The sequence below is a fragment of the Neltuma alba genome, unplaced genomic scaffold (assembly GCF_004799145.2).
Source record: "Neltuma alba isolate B1F8T4 unplaced genomic scaffold, ASM479914v2 tig00012238_pilon, whole genome shotgun sequence".
Lineage (NCBI taxonomy): Eukaryota > Viridiplantae > Streptophyta > Magnoliopsida > Fabales > Fabaceae > Neltuma > Neltuma alba.
This window is the reverse complement of record NW_021636767.1, coordinates 27417-43454: the sequence shown is the minus strand read 5'-3', so window position 1 is coordinate 43454 and position 16038 is coordinate 27417. Positions and strand designations below refer to the sequence as shown.

Here is a 16038-nt window from a genome sequence, read left to right as displayed (position 1 = left end):
TAATTGTTGAATTGGTTTTGATCCTAAATATAAAACATATTTATTATATTTATTAATTTTCTCTAAATTACCTCTATGGATACTCCCTCAACCATAATCAAGTAGAAAAGGAAGAAAGGGTATTAAGAAAGATGATTATGGTATTTTAGGAAAAACGTGTCACATTTCTTATAATTAACTAACTTACCTAACTTCCTTAATTTAATCAAATTAGTTAAATGGGTTTTATATTAAGGACCGGAGGAGTATCCTCTTTCCCTCTTCTACTTGATTATGGTTGAGGGAATATCCATAGGGTTAATTTAGAAAAAAATTAATAAATATAAGAAATATGTCTTATATTTAGGACTAAAGTCAATTCAATAATTAGGTCTTATATTAAGGACCGGAAGAGTAACTCGAAAGTATGATTATGAAATCGTTATAATTAATAAATTAATCAAAATAATACTACTTGTACAAAATGTTTTTGAAAAACAACTAATTTTTTTTCCTGACCCTATCATTTAAAAAATTAAAATATTCAATTAAAAATAAATTTAAATTAATTAACCTAAATGTTACTTAAAAATTAACACATGCAGCTAAAGAACTAAAGAAAACATCTCATTCGATGAGTAATTATCGATCGAGAGAACGAAAGATGATTAGATTTTTGGAATTAGTGCGTTTTTAATTTTTGATGTCAATTTCAAAAGCAAAAAGTCCAGTTTATGGACGAAAAATTGATATGCAATAAATTTGTTCTTTTATATAATATGTTGGGATTTTTTCCACTAGTCATATCTTCACCTTAATTTTAATACTAAATTGTTAAATTGCCTTATTTTCAAAAATTAATTATGACGCTTATTATTATTAATTCTAAAAATTGCAATAACTGTAACATGTATTATCATGTCAGTCTGTGCTGGGGAAGGAGGCTTTAAACGGCGTCGTCGCATTTCTAAACTGAAAACTGTCACTGGACTGGAGCAAAAGGCTGCCCCCGGAAACCGACAGCGTCGGATGATAACGAGAAAACAAAGGCACAACAGCTGTGGTCTTTGACAAGCTTCATTTGCTATTTTCCTCTGATTCTTTTAGATCCCAATTCCATATTCTCCATCTTCTTTAATTGCTTCTCTTCAGCTTGATCTAGGACTATCCAATTGCATGTCTTCCCGAATTTCATTCCACTTTGCCACCATTTCCTTTTCTGGTTCGTTCTTACAACCCTTCTTTCTCTTCCTATATTTTGTTATTCACTTTTTATCGAAGGATTGTAACACTAAGCGTCTTTGTAGTGATTATTTGAGTAAATGGCGGGTATTTGTCATGTATATTTGGGCTTGTTTGAGTGATTATGATGTTCTCGGAGATTGCAATTTTTGGGTGATTTTGTGTTCTCTTGTTCTGTATTTGTTTCCTATTTTCTTTGGCTGTTGCTTTAATTTTCATGCATGTTATGAATATTGGTCCTGGCGTTGACCCTTTTGATCAGATTTGATCAAATCATTAAGTGGGGCATCAGGTTTCGCCCTGAAGTGGATTATGCTACTTCTATGTTATTTATTCTCTGATCGTTTCACTGAGTGATGTGTGAAAGGTGAAGCACTTTTTTTCTTGCTGTGGGCTTTTACATTGTCTTTTCCAGATGATCTCGATTTTCTGTTTTTAATATTTTCCTGCATCTCGTGTTTGATAATCAACTCTAGCCGGAGAAAATATTATTATTTATGAAAGATCTTAAATAGTTTTCTGATTTGTGTCAAACTCAGTGCAAGCATTCATCTCATGTTACTCTGAAAGATATTTTACTGGCAAGAGTTATCGTGGTGCAGGAGCAATTTATTGTCATTGCTGCTTATGCATCATTATATTATGTCGTTGATCTGTTTAAATGACCGCTAGAACTTATAAACTATCATGTTCTCGGTGTTCTGAAATGTCAGTATTTGCTAGGATATTTATTCCACAATGGCATATCTTCCCTTTCATTCTACATTATAGTTGAATCTTGCCTTTTCTATTTATTTTGCCCCATAGTATTTTTAACAAAAATGCATATGATGGTCAATTGATTTCACATTCTTCTGAGTGATTTTGAGGTGTACACCTTTTTGTACAAAATATTTAGATCCTTACGTTATTCAACTTTTATCCCTTTTTTCCTGTTTTACACAGAATCTATGAAGAAATAATAGGTAAGGGAGATGGCGGCAGCAGAAGCAAGGGCTCTGTGGCAGCGAACTGCTAATCGATGCTTTGTTCAAGAAGATGCTAAAAGGGCTCCCAAGTTAGCATGTTGCCAATCTTCATGTGCAACATCAAAATCAGTTGATGCTGGACCTGCCAGTGCAGCTGATGAATCAAATCAGGTTAATGTTAATGCCATGCCTTTTAACAGAAAATCTTCATTTTCCAATGTATCGCCTGACTCAAGGTGGTGGTTGCATTCACAACCTAATTACGGGTATCAAAAGAGCTCAACATATGAAAACTTAAATTCATCATTAATGGATGAACTGGAAACCTTGAAAACTCTTGATAAAGGAGAAGTTACTCAATTTGGTGATGAGAGCCATGATTCATCTCATTATATGCACTGTGACTTCCAGACCAATGATATGAAGAAAGTTCTCAAGAACAAAATGCAAGATGCTTATAGTAAGAATTCTGAAGAATATTCTGAATTATCAGATATGATGAGTAAATATGAGACAGTAGAGATGGATCCTGTTAGCTGCTCGGTGTCCAAGAAAACAAGTGATTCCTGCTTGGGTTCGGACTACTCTTGGATTGAAGGTGACAGGACTGAGCCTTGGTGGCGGACTACAGATAGAGATGAACTAGCTTTCTTTGTTTCTCAGAAATCTCTAAACCATTTTGAGAATTGTGACCTCCCTCCACCTCAGAAGAAGTATCTTAGAAGCCACCCATGTGTTAATGCTAATGATCACAAAACCAAGACAACATCTTTTGACTGGGAAGCCAAATCAAGGGACTTCTCCAATTTGTCTGTTCACGCGCAAGAATGTTTGAATCCTAATCTAATGCATGGCAAACAGGGACCTTCGGCCAAAGAAGAAATTTTGCACTCTGCTTCCAACAAATCTTCTAGGTATTTTCCTTTGAATATTTTAGGATTGATTGTGCTGTTTTGCAATTTGCATAGGTTCAACTTTTCATGGCTTTTTTCACCCAATCTCATGGATTCCAGAAAATTAATTTAGCCGGATGAGTGAGTGAGACTTGTTTAAATTATGTAATTTTTCGTCTGTTGGATTGTGGATGTGTTCTTGGTTTGGTACATGCTATCCTTAGTGTCTTTTTAAATTCATGTGTCTGAAATTTGTGACAGCACTACTGCAATCCAAGATAATATCATGGAGGAGCAACAAGTTCCTGGGGGAGATCCAAGCAGAGCTGAACTTATGGAAGCACTATGTCACTCTCAAAAACGTGCAAGGGAAGCCGAAGAGGCGGCAAGGCAAGCTTATGCTGAAAAGGAGGACCTTGTTAAGCTTTTTTTCAAACAGGCCTCGCAGATTTTTGCATATAAGCAATGGCTTCAACTGTTGCAGCTGGAAACTCTGTATTTTCAGGTGAATAAAGTAAATAGTAAGGATCAGCTGATCTCCACTCTCTTCCCCATGGCGCTTTCTTCGATGTCAAGGAAACCACGGAAGAGAAAGCAGAACTTTGTTACAGACAGTCAAGAAATGCAAGACCAGGCAAAACCTGATATTACAACATACGCTGTTGCATTTGCCTTAGGATTAAGTCTTGTTGGGGCTGGAATACTTCTAGGATGGACTGTCGGTTGGATGTTACCTCGTTTATAGTTTTCTTTTTCCCCTTTTAAGGCTTGGTACATAGTCCTTCTTGCCACGAACATTGGTGGCAAACGAGGGTATTGGTTAACAGATTGTGTATTTACTTTTGTAGACTTGTGAGTCCTAATGTAAATTCTGTTGCTGTGTTTTTGTGTAATGAATGGGTCAATGAGATGATGTACATAGATCTTTCTTGAGTGAAGTTCGTGTGGAACAGCTTTTCTTGGTCATTGGTTTTAGATTCCTAAAACAAGCATTTTTTTTTTTTTGACCTGATAAAACAAGCAAATTAGATTATCCACTTTAGCTCACTTGTACGGAAAAATAAAAAGTGAGTAACATAAAAGAACAATTTTGTGAATGTATTGATGCATTTATTTTATGATCGAATTTAGTGTTGACAATTAAAAACCTGACTTGGTCCTCAATTAAAAAAAAAAAAAAGAATAAAAACCTGTCGTATGAGGCAGAAGCCATGAGTTAAAACTATACAATTATAAGGATAATTAGGTTCGCTCATTCATTCAGAGAAAAGAAAAGGACAATTAGGTAACCCTGAACTTTTTTGTATCTCATTTCTGTTGAATGGAGTTACACTTTCCAATAAAGGAAGTATATTCAATTATACTTACATCATTTTACCTAGCTTTGCAACTGTGCAATTTTTCTAAAGATATACTACCTCCAGTCCTAATTATAAGAGTCAGTTGACTAATTTAAAAAAATTAATAAAGTAAGTTAAGTTAGTTATTTGTAATAAATAAGTGTTGTCATTTCTAAAATATCCTTGCTAATTAAGTGTATTAGCTAGAATTATCATTATTATAAGGACTATCTTGAAAAAAAATACATAAATATAAGAGACAAAATGAATTGAGATCTTATAATTAGAACCAAACTAAAAGTCAAACGGAATCTTATATTAAGGACGGGAGATAGTATCTACAAATATAGCTCTAGGAGGCTAATTAGAAAAATACAAAGGAAAAAACACCCCCAAAAAATCTCAAAAATTAAAAACTGAAAAGCCCTCCCCAAGAAAACAGAACGGAGTGAGTGACAGAGAACTACATCGTCTCACAAGAAGAGAGGCATAGGAGGCCAAAATGGCTGTCATGGAGAGATTGAAGATGTTCGTCGTTCAGGAACCAGTGGTCGCAGCTTCCTGCCTCATCGCTGGCTTTGGTATGTTTCAACCTCTTTGCATATCAGTGAAAACCCTAATCTTCGAATCTTATTCCCCTCTAAAATTCTAACCCTCGCCGTTCTGGAGCTGAGCGATTTATTCTTTTAATTTTTCTCTGTCTCAGATTGTGGTCTCTATTTCTGTTTGATTTGACAAGAATCTGGATTTATCTGATAAATTTCAGCTGTTTTTAACGATTCACCTGGGTTTTAAATAAATAATTTTATAGTTAAACGGTGGAGCTTTTATGTTCAACCTTTCCTGGGCAATGGCTTGTGACATTAGGATTGTTGGATCTTACAGAAAGGATTTATTAAAATTGAATCTTGGTTCAGCATCGAGAAGGATACTTCAAGAGAAATATGATTCATAAAAGGAATCTGGACTATGTAGGTTGAATTGAAATGGTTCTCCCCCGGTTGAAATATCTGCCTCATCCAACGCCTAATCCTCTGCTTATATTTAAAAATGCCTTTTCTTTGAGATGCCCAAGTTCCAAACCTGTGGATGTTTGCCTAACATTTTCATGCTACATCATGCTGGCTCATGAAGCAAGTTGTCTATATTGTGGATTGTGCCGTAACAAAACAATTCGAATTCGAAAATTAAATGAATATGGTGGTTTGTGACAATGGATTATTGGAGTGTCGTTTACCTCTTCATTCTTTCCCTTTTTTTTTCTTAGGAGGAGGGGGTGTAATGAAATGTGCCTTTATCTCTTTGTTCTTTATGGTGTTGTACCGTCAAAGAATCTACACGGAAACATAGATTTGGCATTCCACATTCCAGTGACCTTCATTAGTTACGTTGAATGTTTCTCTTAACTTTTTAATAAAATTTTTCATTAAAAAATGATGCCCAGAGAAGGATTTTTGTCTGTCTGGCATGCATGAGGGGTACTAATTTTATGCAAGCAAGGGTCGACTTGTGACATGTTACTTGGTATCTTAATCAATACACTCTGACAAAAAGAAATGGGAGGTTATGAGCATTGTAGTAACAAGTGCATTTTTTAAAACATTATTGCAAGTGGCTCATAATCTGCATCAGAGAAAGGTTCAGTATTAAAACCAGGCTCAAGCGATCCCAAGGTTAGCTTTGCAATGTTCAGTTCACAGCAGATGGAAATAGTTCTTTGTTCTTTCAGCCTGGGATTCAGTCTAAGTTCATGATTCTCACTGGTCACCCTGTCTGGGTAAAGGCTGAAGTTCAAGTTAGCGGGCTGTTTACCTTTGATTACTTATATTCTTCTCTTGATATTCTTTAAAATTTTCTCCTTTAGCACAAAAAATTAGATGCGATTTGCTATCCGTATTTTTATGAAATTACTCATTCTCTACTGACAGTTTATTAACTTGCTATGCCGTTTAAAATTGTCAGGCCTATTCCTTCCAGCTGTTGTGAGGCCAATGCTGGATTCCTATCAAGCTTCCAAGCAACCCCCCCAACCTGCTTTAAGTGATGTGAGTGATTTAGTTGTTACTAACCTGTAATATCGTTTATTTCGTCAAAACTGTTATGTTGATGCTAATTTCTGTTGCCTGATTACATACTAAATATGTACTTGGTTATTTCACTGAAATACAACATTTGTTGACTCTGTTGTTTGGTGGGAGAATGACTATGCTATTCCCTGCTCAACTTGTAACTAGAGCTATCAATAGGAAGGTTGCAGTCTGGCATTTTAGGGCCACCTCCATGTTCCACTTCCCTCGACTTTATTAGTTCACACAGAGCACTGCCTTGTCACTGATGCCACCGATAGATGGCAACCAACCATGACCATGAGTTAGCATTTGCTTTTTCTTCCCTTTCATCTGACGGTTTTCATCTGATATTGATGCCTTGCATGTTGCAGGTGGTCGCAGGTATGACTGGTAAAAAGCAAGGGTGATCCACTCGCGGGCAGGTTTTCTAACTACTTTCCTGTTCGAACTCATTTTTCATAGAGTGGGATGGAGAGAATAAGACAACTATATTATCCATGAATTGAAAGCATTCCATTGTGAACATATTCCTGTTTTTACAAGCATTTTCAGCGGTTTCCCTGTCACTGGTTTTAGTTTAGGGGATGAATTGAATATCGATCAGCTTATTTGCCTCAATAATATTGCGTCTTATTTAGCCAGCACGGTTTCTGACCCCTTTTTTACCAATTCCATGGCGCCAACGTGAGGGATACTTTTACGTTTAATTCCTTATGGAGTGGATTTTAGGAAGATATAATGGTTTGTTCGGTTTAATTTTTGGAAGCCAAAAACTTGGGTCAGCAACCCAAAAGCTGATTGGAGGCCTATTTTTTCTTGTTTGGAAAGAAGTTAACCCAAACGACTTTGGGTCCCAAAACATTAGTCTAAGTTTGAAGCTACTTTGGTTTGGCCCAAAAAAGAAAGTTTGAAGCTACTTTTTCTTGGTTTTCTTCTCTACATGCAAAACTGATTTTTTGAAAAAGGAGTATCCAAACACGTATCACGTTATTTTAGTCATCCTTTTACGGAAAGTTAGTCTTTCGAGCACGCCCACTTATAGGATTGGTAGGGATATTCTCATTTTACTAATGGGATGTTTGGAAGGAAAGTAAACTATAATTTTAAAAGTGATTTTACGATATATGAAATAAATATGTGAAGAAGTTTATTTGATTCGTGAAAGATGTTTTTAGAAAGTATTTTTGGATATAACCAAACACTCCCTGAGGGCCGCTTGATGGGTAGAAAATCCAGCGATGAAAAAGGAAATAATCTTCATGGCCCTCGTGTTGCACGTCTGGTTGCCATACCCGTGATTCCTGTGGCAGTCCATTTTCCTTTAAACATGGAAACGTGGCTCGCAAAACTGCCTTTGTTCCTGAGCGGCAAAGTCATGTGAAAGGACGAAAGCGCCTGTGTTCCTTCTTCCTCCGCCGATCGTGCAAGCTTCATCGGTGACAAGTTCCCTCTTGTCTCTGCTCAGACAATGGGCGTGTTTTGGAGTGGTAGGGTTTATGCGCATCGTGGCTAGTTTCAAGTGGTTGTTGAGTCAGCATTCACGGTTCACCACAGATGTGGAGGTGATGAGAAACAATGGCAAGATATGTATTTAATCTTTTAAGCAAAAATCCCTCAAAAAAACTTGAAAATTACTAAATCTCAAATTAGGATTATTAGGATTGTTTCATAAACTTTAACAGATTTTAATTACACTTAATTTACAAATAATAATATACTTTTATCGATTTCTTAATCTAAAACTAAAATTTAGTAATTTCTAAGTTTTCTGTGGCATTTCTCTATCTTATAATCTTAAAAACAATGATTTTTTTTTTTTAGCAATCATTATTTTGTAAGATTAAACTTAATATGTTCCCAGGCCCCACAAAAAAAAAAAACTTAAATATGTTGTTTCCTCAACAATTATAGTTTTAATGGTCAATTTTTGGTTGATGATGTTCAGGTTAAAGGAGTTAAGAAAAGAAGCATCTTATGAAATTAAAGAATCAAAGATGAAACTTTATCTAAAATTAAACGATTAAAGGTATATTTTTGCCAATCTGTTTTCTTAAGGATACCTTGTAATTAGATTGGTTGGAAAGTTAGGACTTAATCGGGGCGTACATTGCCGTCAAGCTGGATAGCCGAAACCACACAAGCAGCCATATACATACATACTGACTCATGATGAAAAATATGGCACAGACTAAAGAACTACACATACGCTCTGCTCATGAGAAATAAATAAATAAAACTACAAATACAGTGAGGGATACATCCTCCCCTCATTTAGAATTGAGTTGGATGTGACCATGAAAGCTGGTATGCTTCGTTAGAGGCTCAGTGCATACTCATCTTTCTTCAGTGCCTTGCTCCTCCGTACCCCCATCTGCTTCAACCCCTCCCATATTCTTCTCTGCAACATTCAGTCACCCCAGAGTTAAATCTTCCAACATCAAATTAAATAATCTTATTCACCATCACCCAAATCCATTAAACTTTATATATTCAAATAATAGATTTGGTCCGCTTATCCAACCATAACATACTAGAATTTTCAGCTCTACCAAATCCAAATTGATCGGGCAAAAAAAAAAACAATGCTTTATAAAGATGACCACTATTACCCAGAGGCCAGAGCGTTTCGTCTTCCCTCTGTTCTTCCGAGTGCCTCCAATGGCATCCACATCACTAGTCTCTCTGTTATCAGCGCCGCATGATGGGAACACATAACTACCGCCACTCACCTCTCTCTTCTTCATCCTCCAAGAACCAAACCACCGTTGTTTCGCCCCGAACCCGACCCACCTCCTGCTCCGAACCACAGCGCGGACCGGAATCCGGCCTCTGTCAGCACGGAAAGAACCATAGCAATCGGGACCCGCTCTCCAAGAGGGAGAGCGAAATCTGTTGCTGCTGCCTAACCCGCGAGGAGGATTCTCTACAGTGAGGAGCCTGGGAGGGAGTTCTAAGGATTTTGGGGACAAGGCCGTAGTGGAGAGGGAAGAGCTGGAGAAGGGGACGATGGCGGTGGAGTGTTTGGGCTTTCCAGGCTCTTTTTCCCATCGGAACGGAACGGCCGCCGCGGCGGAGTGGAGGGGAGAAGTGACGGTGCCGGAGGGTTCCGGAGACGGCGGTGTTGAGACGGAGGAGGAGGAGAAGAGAATTAAGGGGAGAACAGGGATACTGGTGGTGGAGCTCTGCTCTGCTGCTTCTGCTTCGGAATCCATCGCTGTCTCTCTGCGAGCATGCGTCTAGTTTAGCCTTTTAGGCTGGTTTGTCTGTACTCCCTCCCGCTTTTTATTCTGTTCATTTTATTTTTTTGAAAATGGCCAATGAATAATGATAGTAAAATAAGATAACAAATGTTTTTACAGATAAATATTTTTACACCCCTAACTTTAAAAATTAATATTTGTAAATACTTTATGATTAATTACTTAATTGATTTTGTTTTATATAACACTCATATTGTATATGTAGTTAGATTTATGGAGGATCTGCTTTTATTATATATGTTAAATAGGATTTGTTTATCAAATATTACTCCGGTTTTAAATATAAAACTCATTTTGTAGTGTCACGATAAAATAAGTTTTATATTTAGGATCAGAGAAGTACAACTTATTCCTATGACCGGTAGGAATTGTTGGTTACAATAGAATCAATATGTATATATATGTAACTAAATTATTTGAGCACAGTAAATACATTTTCAATTTAGCAGCACTTAATCCGAGAGTTGAAAATGAAACGAAAGGAATCATGTGAAAAGTAAAAAGGCGCCAACAGCTCATTATTTGATGGTCACTGTGAATTGGCAGCTTGCGACGTGGTGGTTGCCTGATGGGAGGAACATAGTGGCCGAAAATGAAAATGGTGGGAATAAAATATAAAGAAAAGCTTTGTTGACCGACAAAACAGTTAAAAGCTTAAAAACATAAAAATCACGCTTATTAGTTATTTCACTTGATCACGACACCCACTTTCAAGTGTTGAATTAATATATCAACATGATGGCTGAAAAATTAGAAAGAAAGCGTCGGTGAGATGAAGGCAAATCCAAACAAAATTGAAACCTAAAGTCCATTCACTTTGCTCCTCACAGTTGTCAACTTTACCACATCAATCCTCATCACGGCTTACAAACAATCATTACACCTTACAAACCCAATTCATATGTATGCAATATTTAACAAATTAATATATTATATTGACAAATGTGGAAAAAAAAAAAGCAGGTCATAAAATAAAGGGTAAGCAAGATCGACCTTACCCATTTTCATTTCCCTCCCTATCTTTTTTTTTTTTAAAAATCAGAAAATGTTACATCATTTATTGGGCTTCTTTTAGATTTGGGGGTGTTTGGATATAAATCAAATCATAGTTTCAGAAGTGCTTTTACGGATTACGAAGTAAATATGTGAAGGAGATTATCTCGTTTTGTAAAAAAGTACTTCTGAAACCACGGTTTTGAGAATGCCAAACACCCCCTTGTTTGATTCATTTTTCTATTTGCCGCGTGAAAATCAGAGCTAAAATTTTGGAAGAAAAATAAAAGCCCCAGAATAGAAATGGATGGACTGAAACTAATGGAACTGAATCAAAACTCGAAGCAAAGACGAAGAGGACGAAGAAGATAGAAAGCAAAAAGTGTAGTGTGAGAGAGGGGAGGGATCTTGTGGTGTGAAATCTATTCTGCGGCGACGAAAAGAGCCGCAATGAAAAGACACGTGTCGCCTTGTAATAGTTGTGGACATGAGTCCATTTTCCGGCCCGATATTGAAGGGCTCGACTAACTTTAAATGGGCCTCTCCTCATGATTTGGGCCAACTTTGTTTCGATGCTTTCCCTTCCCGCTTTACGGGCTGCATTATCGGCAAAATGGGCCTTTCCAAATAGGTTTTTTCCAGAAAAAACAAAAAGCCCTCTCCACCAAGTCCCGTGCCCATATTTTTGGAAACGGGTATTCCTCCAGAACCAGTTTTGTGCTTATCATTAATTTATACCATTTAAGTACAATTTTAATGACCAAGTTTTAAAATTTTTAACTACTAATTTTTTAATAAAAAATATTTTTTGAAAAAAATTACAGTTAAGAAATTTTATTTATTTTGGATTATGTATATATTAAATAAAAGCATTTTTCAAAAAAAAAAATTTAAAATTTAAATCTTGGCAGTTCATAATAAATTTTAACAGTTAAAACTTGATAAGCATCATGATACTCATCATTACGATAAGCAACGAAATGGTTCTGCATTCATCCCAAGATTTAGGAATTATCACTTCCTCGAGGCAATGACATAAAGTGTCGTTTGGTAGGCTTTAAATTTTAAGAAAAGCTTAAAAACACAATTTGGAAGCCAAAAAAAAAAATTACTTCAATTTTAAAGTGGTTTTTGTGTGGGAAAAGAAAGCTGCCTCCAAAATTATGATAAACACTGTTTTTTTTTTCAATCAACTAGGTTTTTTTTTTAGTTGGCAGGGGAAGTGAATTTTCCAGTGGAAAAATTATGAGAAATGATCCAAAGGGGGGCGAAAAAAAACAACGCATCCTCATCTTGTGGTTGGAAATAGCTGCTCGTTGTCCTCCTCTCCTCCCTCACATGCTTCGCACATCTATGTATATGCATCCATTTTTTATTATATCAAGAGAACTTGACTTAAAAATAAGCTGTGGAAAAAGACTCTTTTTTCGTTGCATGCAAATCAAAATTTGTGATATCTATTATTCACTATTATTGTCGTTAGTACTTGTCTCTTTTTACTGCTCTTCTTTTATTCGGAGGCTTGAATGAAATTTCACATCTGAAAACATGTTCTTTAATTCTCTTTTTCGTTTTGTTATACACTTATATATACGTACCAAATGGCCCATGCACAAAAGTAAGGATTTAAAAAACCTAATAATGCTCATTATTCATTCACATGATGAAAGCACCCTAAGCTTAATAAGGAAGAGATTAATTTATGCATAGGGACATTGATATGAACATGAAAGGGGCAAATGCGGAAGCACAATCACATGCCATGCTTAAACCATCAGTAACAGGAGCATGGCCCCCTTTCATTGCCCTCCATACATGCACAGACGCCGTTGGTATGAATATTTTGTCACGTTTGTTACTAATTATCAGCGAATCTCTCCCTTTCTGTGGTGTCCAATTAAGGGCTGAAATGTTGGAGACCTCTTTATCAATATGAACTACCAAACAAAAACCACTGAATTATGCTTTTCCACCTCCCACTTGCTCTTCTTTCGTCTCCTTTCTCAGATGCCAATTCACTCTTGCAAAGTCACGGCCTTTCGACAACGAAATTGGAGCACGTGTTGCCAATCCAATCCCAACATGTCAGGATTTGATTCATCCATCTCGGATATGCCTTGTCTCTGTGTCTTCAAAAGGTTAGATTTTCTTACTGTTCTTTCCCCAAGCTCCCCCTCTCCCACCTGCACATGATATGTTCGATGTTATTTCTCAGTGGAGATTTGTTCATGCAGTACTATAGAAGATTCCTTGACTGTTGTGACCCATGTGTAATTCTGCAAACCGTTGGACTTGAGATCACTGACATATCAATCGTTACCGTATGCTTGGCATGTGAAGGAATTGGAGGGGAGGGAGTGGCAAAATTTTAATGAGTTCAATTTCAGAAATTGGAGAAGTGGGAAAATAAAATTTTGATAAATAGAAGATACAAAATACTCTTCCCACAAAATAGGTCTTATATTTAAGTCCGGAGAAGTAAAAGAATAAGAAAAACTAATTAAAAACTATTTTTAATCCTATTTTTTGTTTTTTAAATTGAACGCATTGAAATTTTTTCTTCTTTTCATTCGCTTATACCAAACAGAACGCTAAGCTCCTCTGCCTTATGAGTTATGTCTTTTTTCAAAGATTCACGTCACAATCTAAGAGCCGGTTTGATATGATAAAAATATGTTTGAAGGAAAAGAGAAATGGCATCTTTTGTACAAGTGGCTTATTACGTGAAATTTGAGTGATTGTCAATTCAATCATCCCATATAGCACTCTGGTCTTTAATTTATTGTTAGTCACTTGTAAGAGTTTTTCACATATTAAGAAAAGCATTGAATGGATAAAATCTTTCATTTTTACCCTTGTTAAAGAGATATGGAGCCAAAACATTGTTAGAGTTAATTAATTGTTTATTATAATCAATAGGGACAATGTACCCCAAAAAAAAAAACAATAGGGACAAAATTGAAAAAGAAGCATTAAATAGAATTCAAGTAACTTATATTTAAGATCAAAATGCTCCCTAGAAATGACTAACAATAAAAATCAGAGTGATGCAAAATTTACTTAGCACAGACCAAAGAGGAGAAATTTTATGTGTTATGTACAAAGTTATCATTTTTTTAGTTTCAGCCTCCACCGAATGCCATGCTATTGTAACCCTTACCTACTTCTATTTAATGTCCTTCGTCTAACTTACATGGTATGATTGTACATTGAAATTTAGAACAAGACGCACGTATAAATATAAAGACAGAATAAAAATTCGAATTAAAACAAGTAAATAGGTAGGGAGAAAGTAATTCAGATTTTCCACATATCATTTTGGGTTTTTTTTTTTAATAATGAATGTACAGACTACAGATACTTATTCTTAAAAAGACGTCATTCCTTAGATAAGGTGAAAGAAACTGAGGGTGACTGAGGAACAACCCCTCCCCCGCAGCTCCTTGACGCTAGTTTGATGGTGAAAAAAATCTTTTATTATGAACACTTGTTCCAAGTAATACACGTGCTTTTCCGCAATTTGCAGCAGCTGGTGTTTTTTTTAATGGAAAAAGCTGATGTTTTTCTTGGCCATACTTGGCTCTATAGTAGGCTCAACCATTTGCGTTGGTTCGTTGTTTTTTTTTTTTTTGGTCCCACTATCAGAGGCATATAGAGATGGTGACTTTTATTTTTCAATTCTTTCAGCTACTTCATCAAAAGTTTAATCTTCTGAGAGTTCAGATTATATTCTTTCTAAAATAGACCAATAAAATATAGAATATCCCACCGGCACTGAGGGGCGCTCTGTTGCTGTGAATTGGTATTGAAACCAACAAGCTTAGGATTGACGAATTTGTCTCCATATCTGTCAAATACGCGGTCGGAACTTGTGATTTCATATACGAGCAGGTGAAAGCACTGTTTAGGTATTACTTTTTGTTTTTCACTTCAACGAATTATGTGAAGTACTCTCCGGTCCTTAATATAAAACATATTTAACTAATTTAATTAGATTAAGAAAGTTAGGTAAATTAGTTAATTATAAAAAATATGACATATTTTTCCTAAAACATCATAATTATCTTCTTTAATATCCTTCCTGTCTCGTTTACTTAATTATGGTTGAGAAAGTATTCATAAAGGCAATTTAGAAAAAATTGATAAATATGAGAAATAGGTCTTATATTTAGGACTAAAATTAACTTAACAATTAGATCATATATTAAGGACCGGAAGAATACTATTTTGACAATGGCCCAGTCTAGTTATATTTTGCCTAGTAGTTTCTCTTGTCTTTCTCTCGGCAATCGTTTCCCTAAAAGTCGAATTTATGACTTTAGTTGTAATACTTAAATGCACTCGAAGCACCACATTTGACTGCAATTTGAAAAAAATTGATAAATATGAGAAATAGGTCTTATATTTAGAACTAAAATTAACTTAACAATTAGATCATATATTAAGGACCGGAAGAATACTATTTTGACAATGGCCCAGTCTAGTTATATTTTGCCTAGTAGTTTCTCTTGTCTTTCTCTCGGCAATCGTTTCCCTAAAAGTCGAATTTATGACTTTAGTTGTAATACTTAAATGCACTCGAAGCACCACATTTGACTGCAATTTGAAAAAAATTGATAAATATGAGAAATAGGTCTTATATTTAGGACTAAAATTAACTTAACAATTAGATCATATATTAAGGACCGGAAGAATACTATTTTGACAATGGCCCAGTCTAGTTATATTTTGCCTAGTAGTTTCTCTTGTCTTTCTCTCGGCAATCGTTTCCCTAAAAGTCGAATTTATGACTTTAGTTGTAATACTTAAATGCACTCGAAGCACCACATTTGACTGTGGTTTGCCCTGCACCTAAATCCGTTACGGGACAATTACTGTGATGTTTTGATCGGTTAGATTTTCTGTCAAAGACCAATTTACAGATATGAGATACCCTAGACATGCGTTTAAAATATTTTCCAGCAGATAACCGCTAGACCCACTGTGGCCACTGAAAGCTACATGAGAAGGAAGGGGTTAAAATGAGGTCACGGAACATAAAGATTGACAGGAACGTTTTAGAACCTTCACAAATCGAACCTTGTCAATTATCTGCTGCCCTCATTAACTTAAAGGACAAGATACACAGTGGTCCTGCTGAGCAATTTGTTTGCTTCCCCCGCTTAGATGTTGATGGATTGAATTTTTGCAACCTCTTGTTATGTTTTTGCATATCTAAATTGCAGTTCTGGCATGGGCACTCGTGTTATTCTTCAAGGAATCTTAGAGCAAATCGGTGTTAAAACTTGTCTCTT

General features: G+C 35.8%; 4 protein-coding genes across 6 annotated transcripts in view; 3 read left to right on the top strand and 1 right to left on the bottom strand.

Annotated features, from left to right (window-relative positions):
* LOC114725277 (uncharacterized) overlaps positions 1-14288 on the top strand; it is a 33772-nt gene extending 19484 nt beyond the window's left edge. Inside the window, exon 17 of the transcript XR_003738406.1 lies at positions 14274-14288. The gene's annotated coding sequence lies outside the window, so the exon portion shown is untranslated. The remainder of the gene's footprint in view (positions 1-14273) is intronic.
* On the top strand, positions 974-3890 carry LOC114725279 (uncharacterized). Of its 2 annotated transcripts, XM_028911774.1 has the most exons (4): positions 974-1201; positions 2167-2360; positions 2601-3103; positions 3344-3890. In XM_028911774.1, the coding sequence occupies exons 2-4, from the start codon at positions 2196-2198 to the stop codon at positions 3825-3827; spliced, it is 1152 nt and encodes a 383-aa protein (XP_028767607.1). In that variant the 5' UTR covers positions 974-1201; positions 2167-2195; the 3' UTR covers positions 3828-3890. The 2 variants fall into 2 exon arrangements, with proteins under 2 accessions (XP_028767607.1, XP_028767606.1); XM_028911773.1 differs by having other exon boundaries at positions 2167-3103.
* On the top strand, positions 4834-7135 carry LOC114725281 (uncharacterized). Its single transcript, XM_028911778.1, has 3 exons — positions 4834-5003; positions 6385-6467; positions 6863-7135. The coding sequence occupies exons 1-3, from the start codon at positions 4925-4927 to the stop codon at positions 6896-6898; spliced, it is 198 nt and encodes a 65-aa protein (XP_028767611.1). The 5' UTR covers positions 4834-4924; the 3' UTR covers positions 6899-7135.
* On the bottom strand, positions 8523-9741 carry LOC114725280 (uncharacterized protein At4g00950-like). Of its 2 annotated transcripts, none has more exons than XM_028911775.1 (2): positions 9095-9741; positions 8523-8889 (listed from the first exon to the last, which is right to left on the bottom strand). In XM_028911775.1, exons 1-2 carry the CDS (start codon positions 9701-9703, stop codon positions 8806-8808), a joined length of 693 nt encoding a protein of 230 aa, XP_028767608.1. In that variant the 5' UTR covers positions 9704-9741; the 3' UTR covers positions 8523-8805. The 2 variants fall into 2 exon arrangements, with proteins under 2 accessions (XP_028767608.1, XP_028767609.1); XM_028911776.1 differs by having other exon boundaries at positions 9101-9741.
* Positions 14289-16038: the final 1750 nt, after the last annotated feature.

Coding starts and splice junctions, on each gene's coding strand:
- LOC114725281 (XM_028911778.1), top strand. CDS start 4,925: ATGGCTGTCATGGAGAGATTGAAGATGTTCGTCGTTCAGGAACCAGTG. Junction 5,004..6,384: donor CTGCCTCATCGCTGGCTTTG/GTATGTTTCAAC, acceptor TAAAATTGTCAG/GCCTATTCCTTCCAGCTGTT. Junction 6,468..6,862: donor CCCAACCTGCTTTAAGTGAT/GTGAGTGATTTA, acceptor TGCATGTTGCAG/GTGGTCGCAGGTATGACTGG.
- LOC114725279 (XM_028911773.1), top strand. CDS start 2,196: ATGGCGGCAGCAGAAGCAAGGGCTCTGTGGCAGCGAACTGCTAATCGA. Junction 3,104..3,343: donor GCTTCCAACAAATCTTCTAG/GTATTTTCCTTT, acceptor AATTTGTGACAG/CACTACTGCAATCCAAGATA.
- LOC114725280 (XM_028911775.1), bottom strand. CDS start 9,703: ATGGATTCCGAAGCAGAAGCAGCAGAGCAGAGCTCCACCACCAGTATC. Junction 8,890..9,094: donor GCTCTGGCCTCTGGGTAATA/GTGGTCATCTTT, acceptor TGAATGTTGCAG/AGAAGAATATGGGAGGGGTT.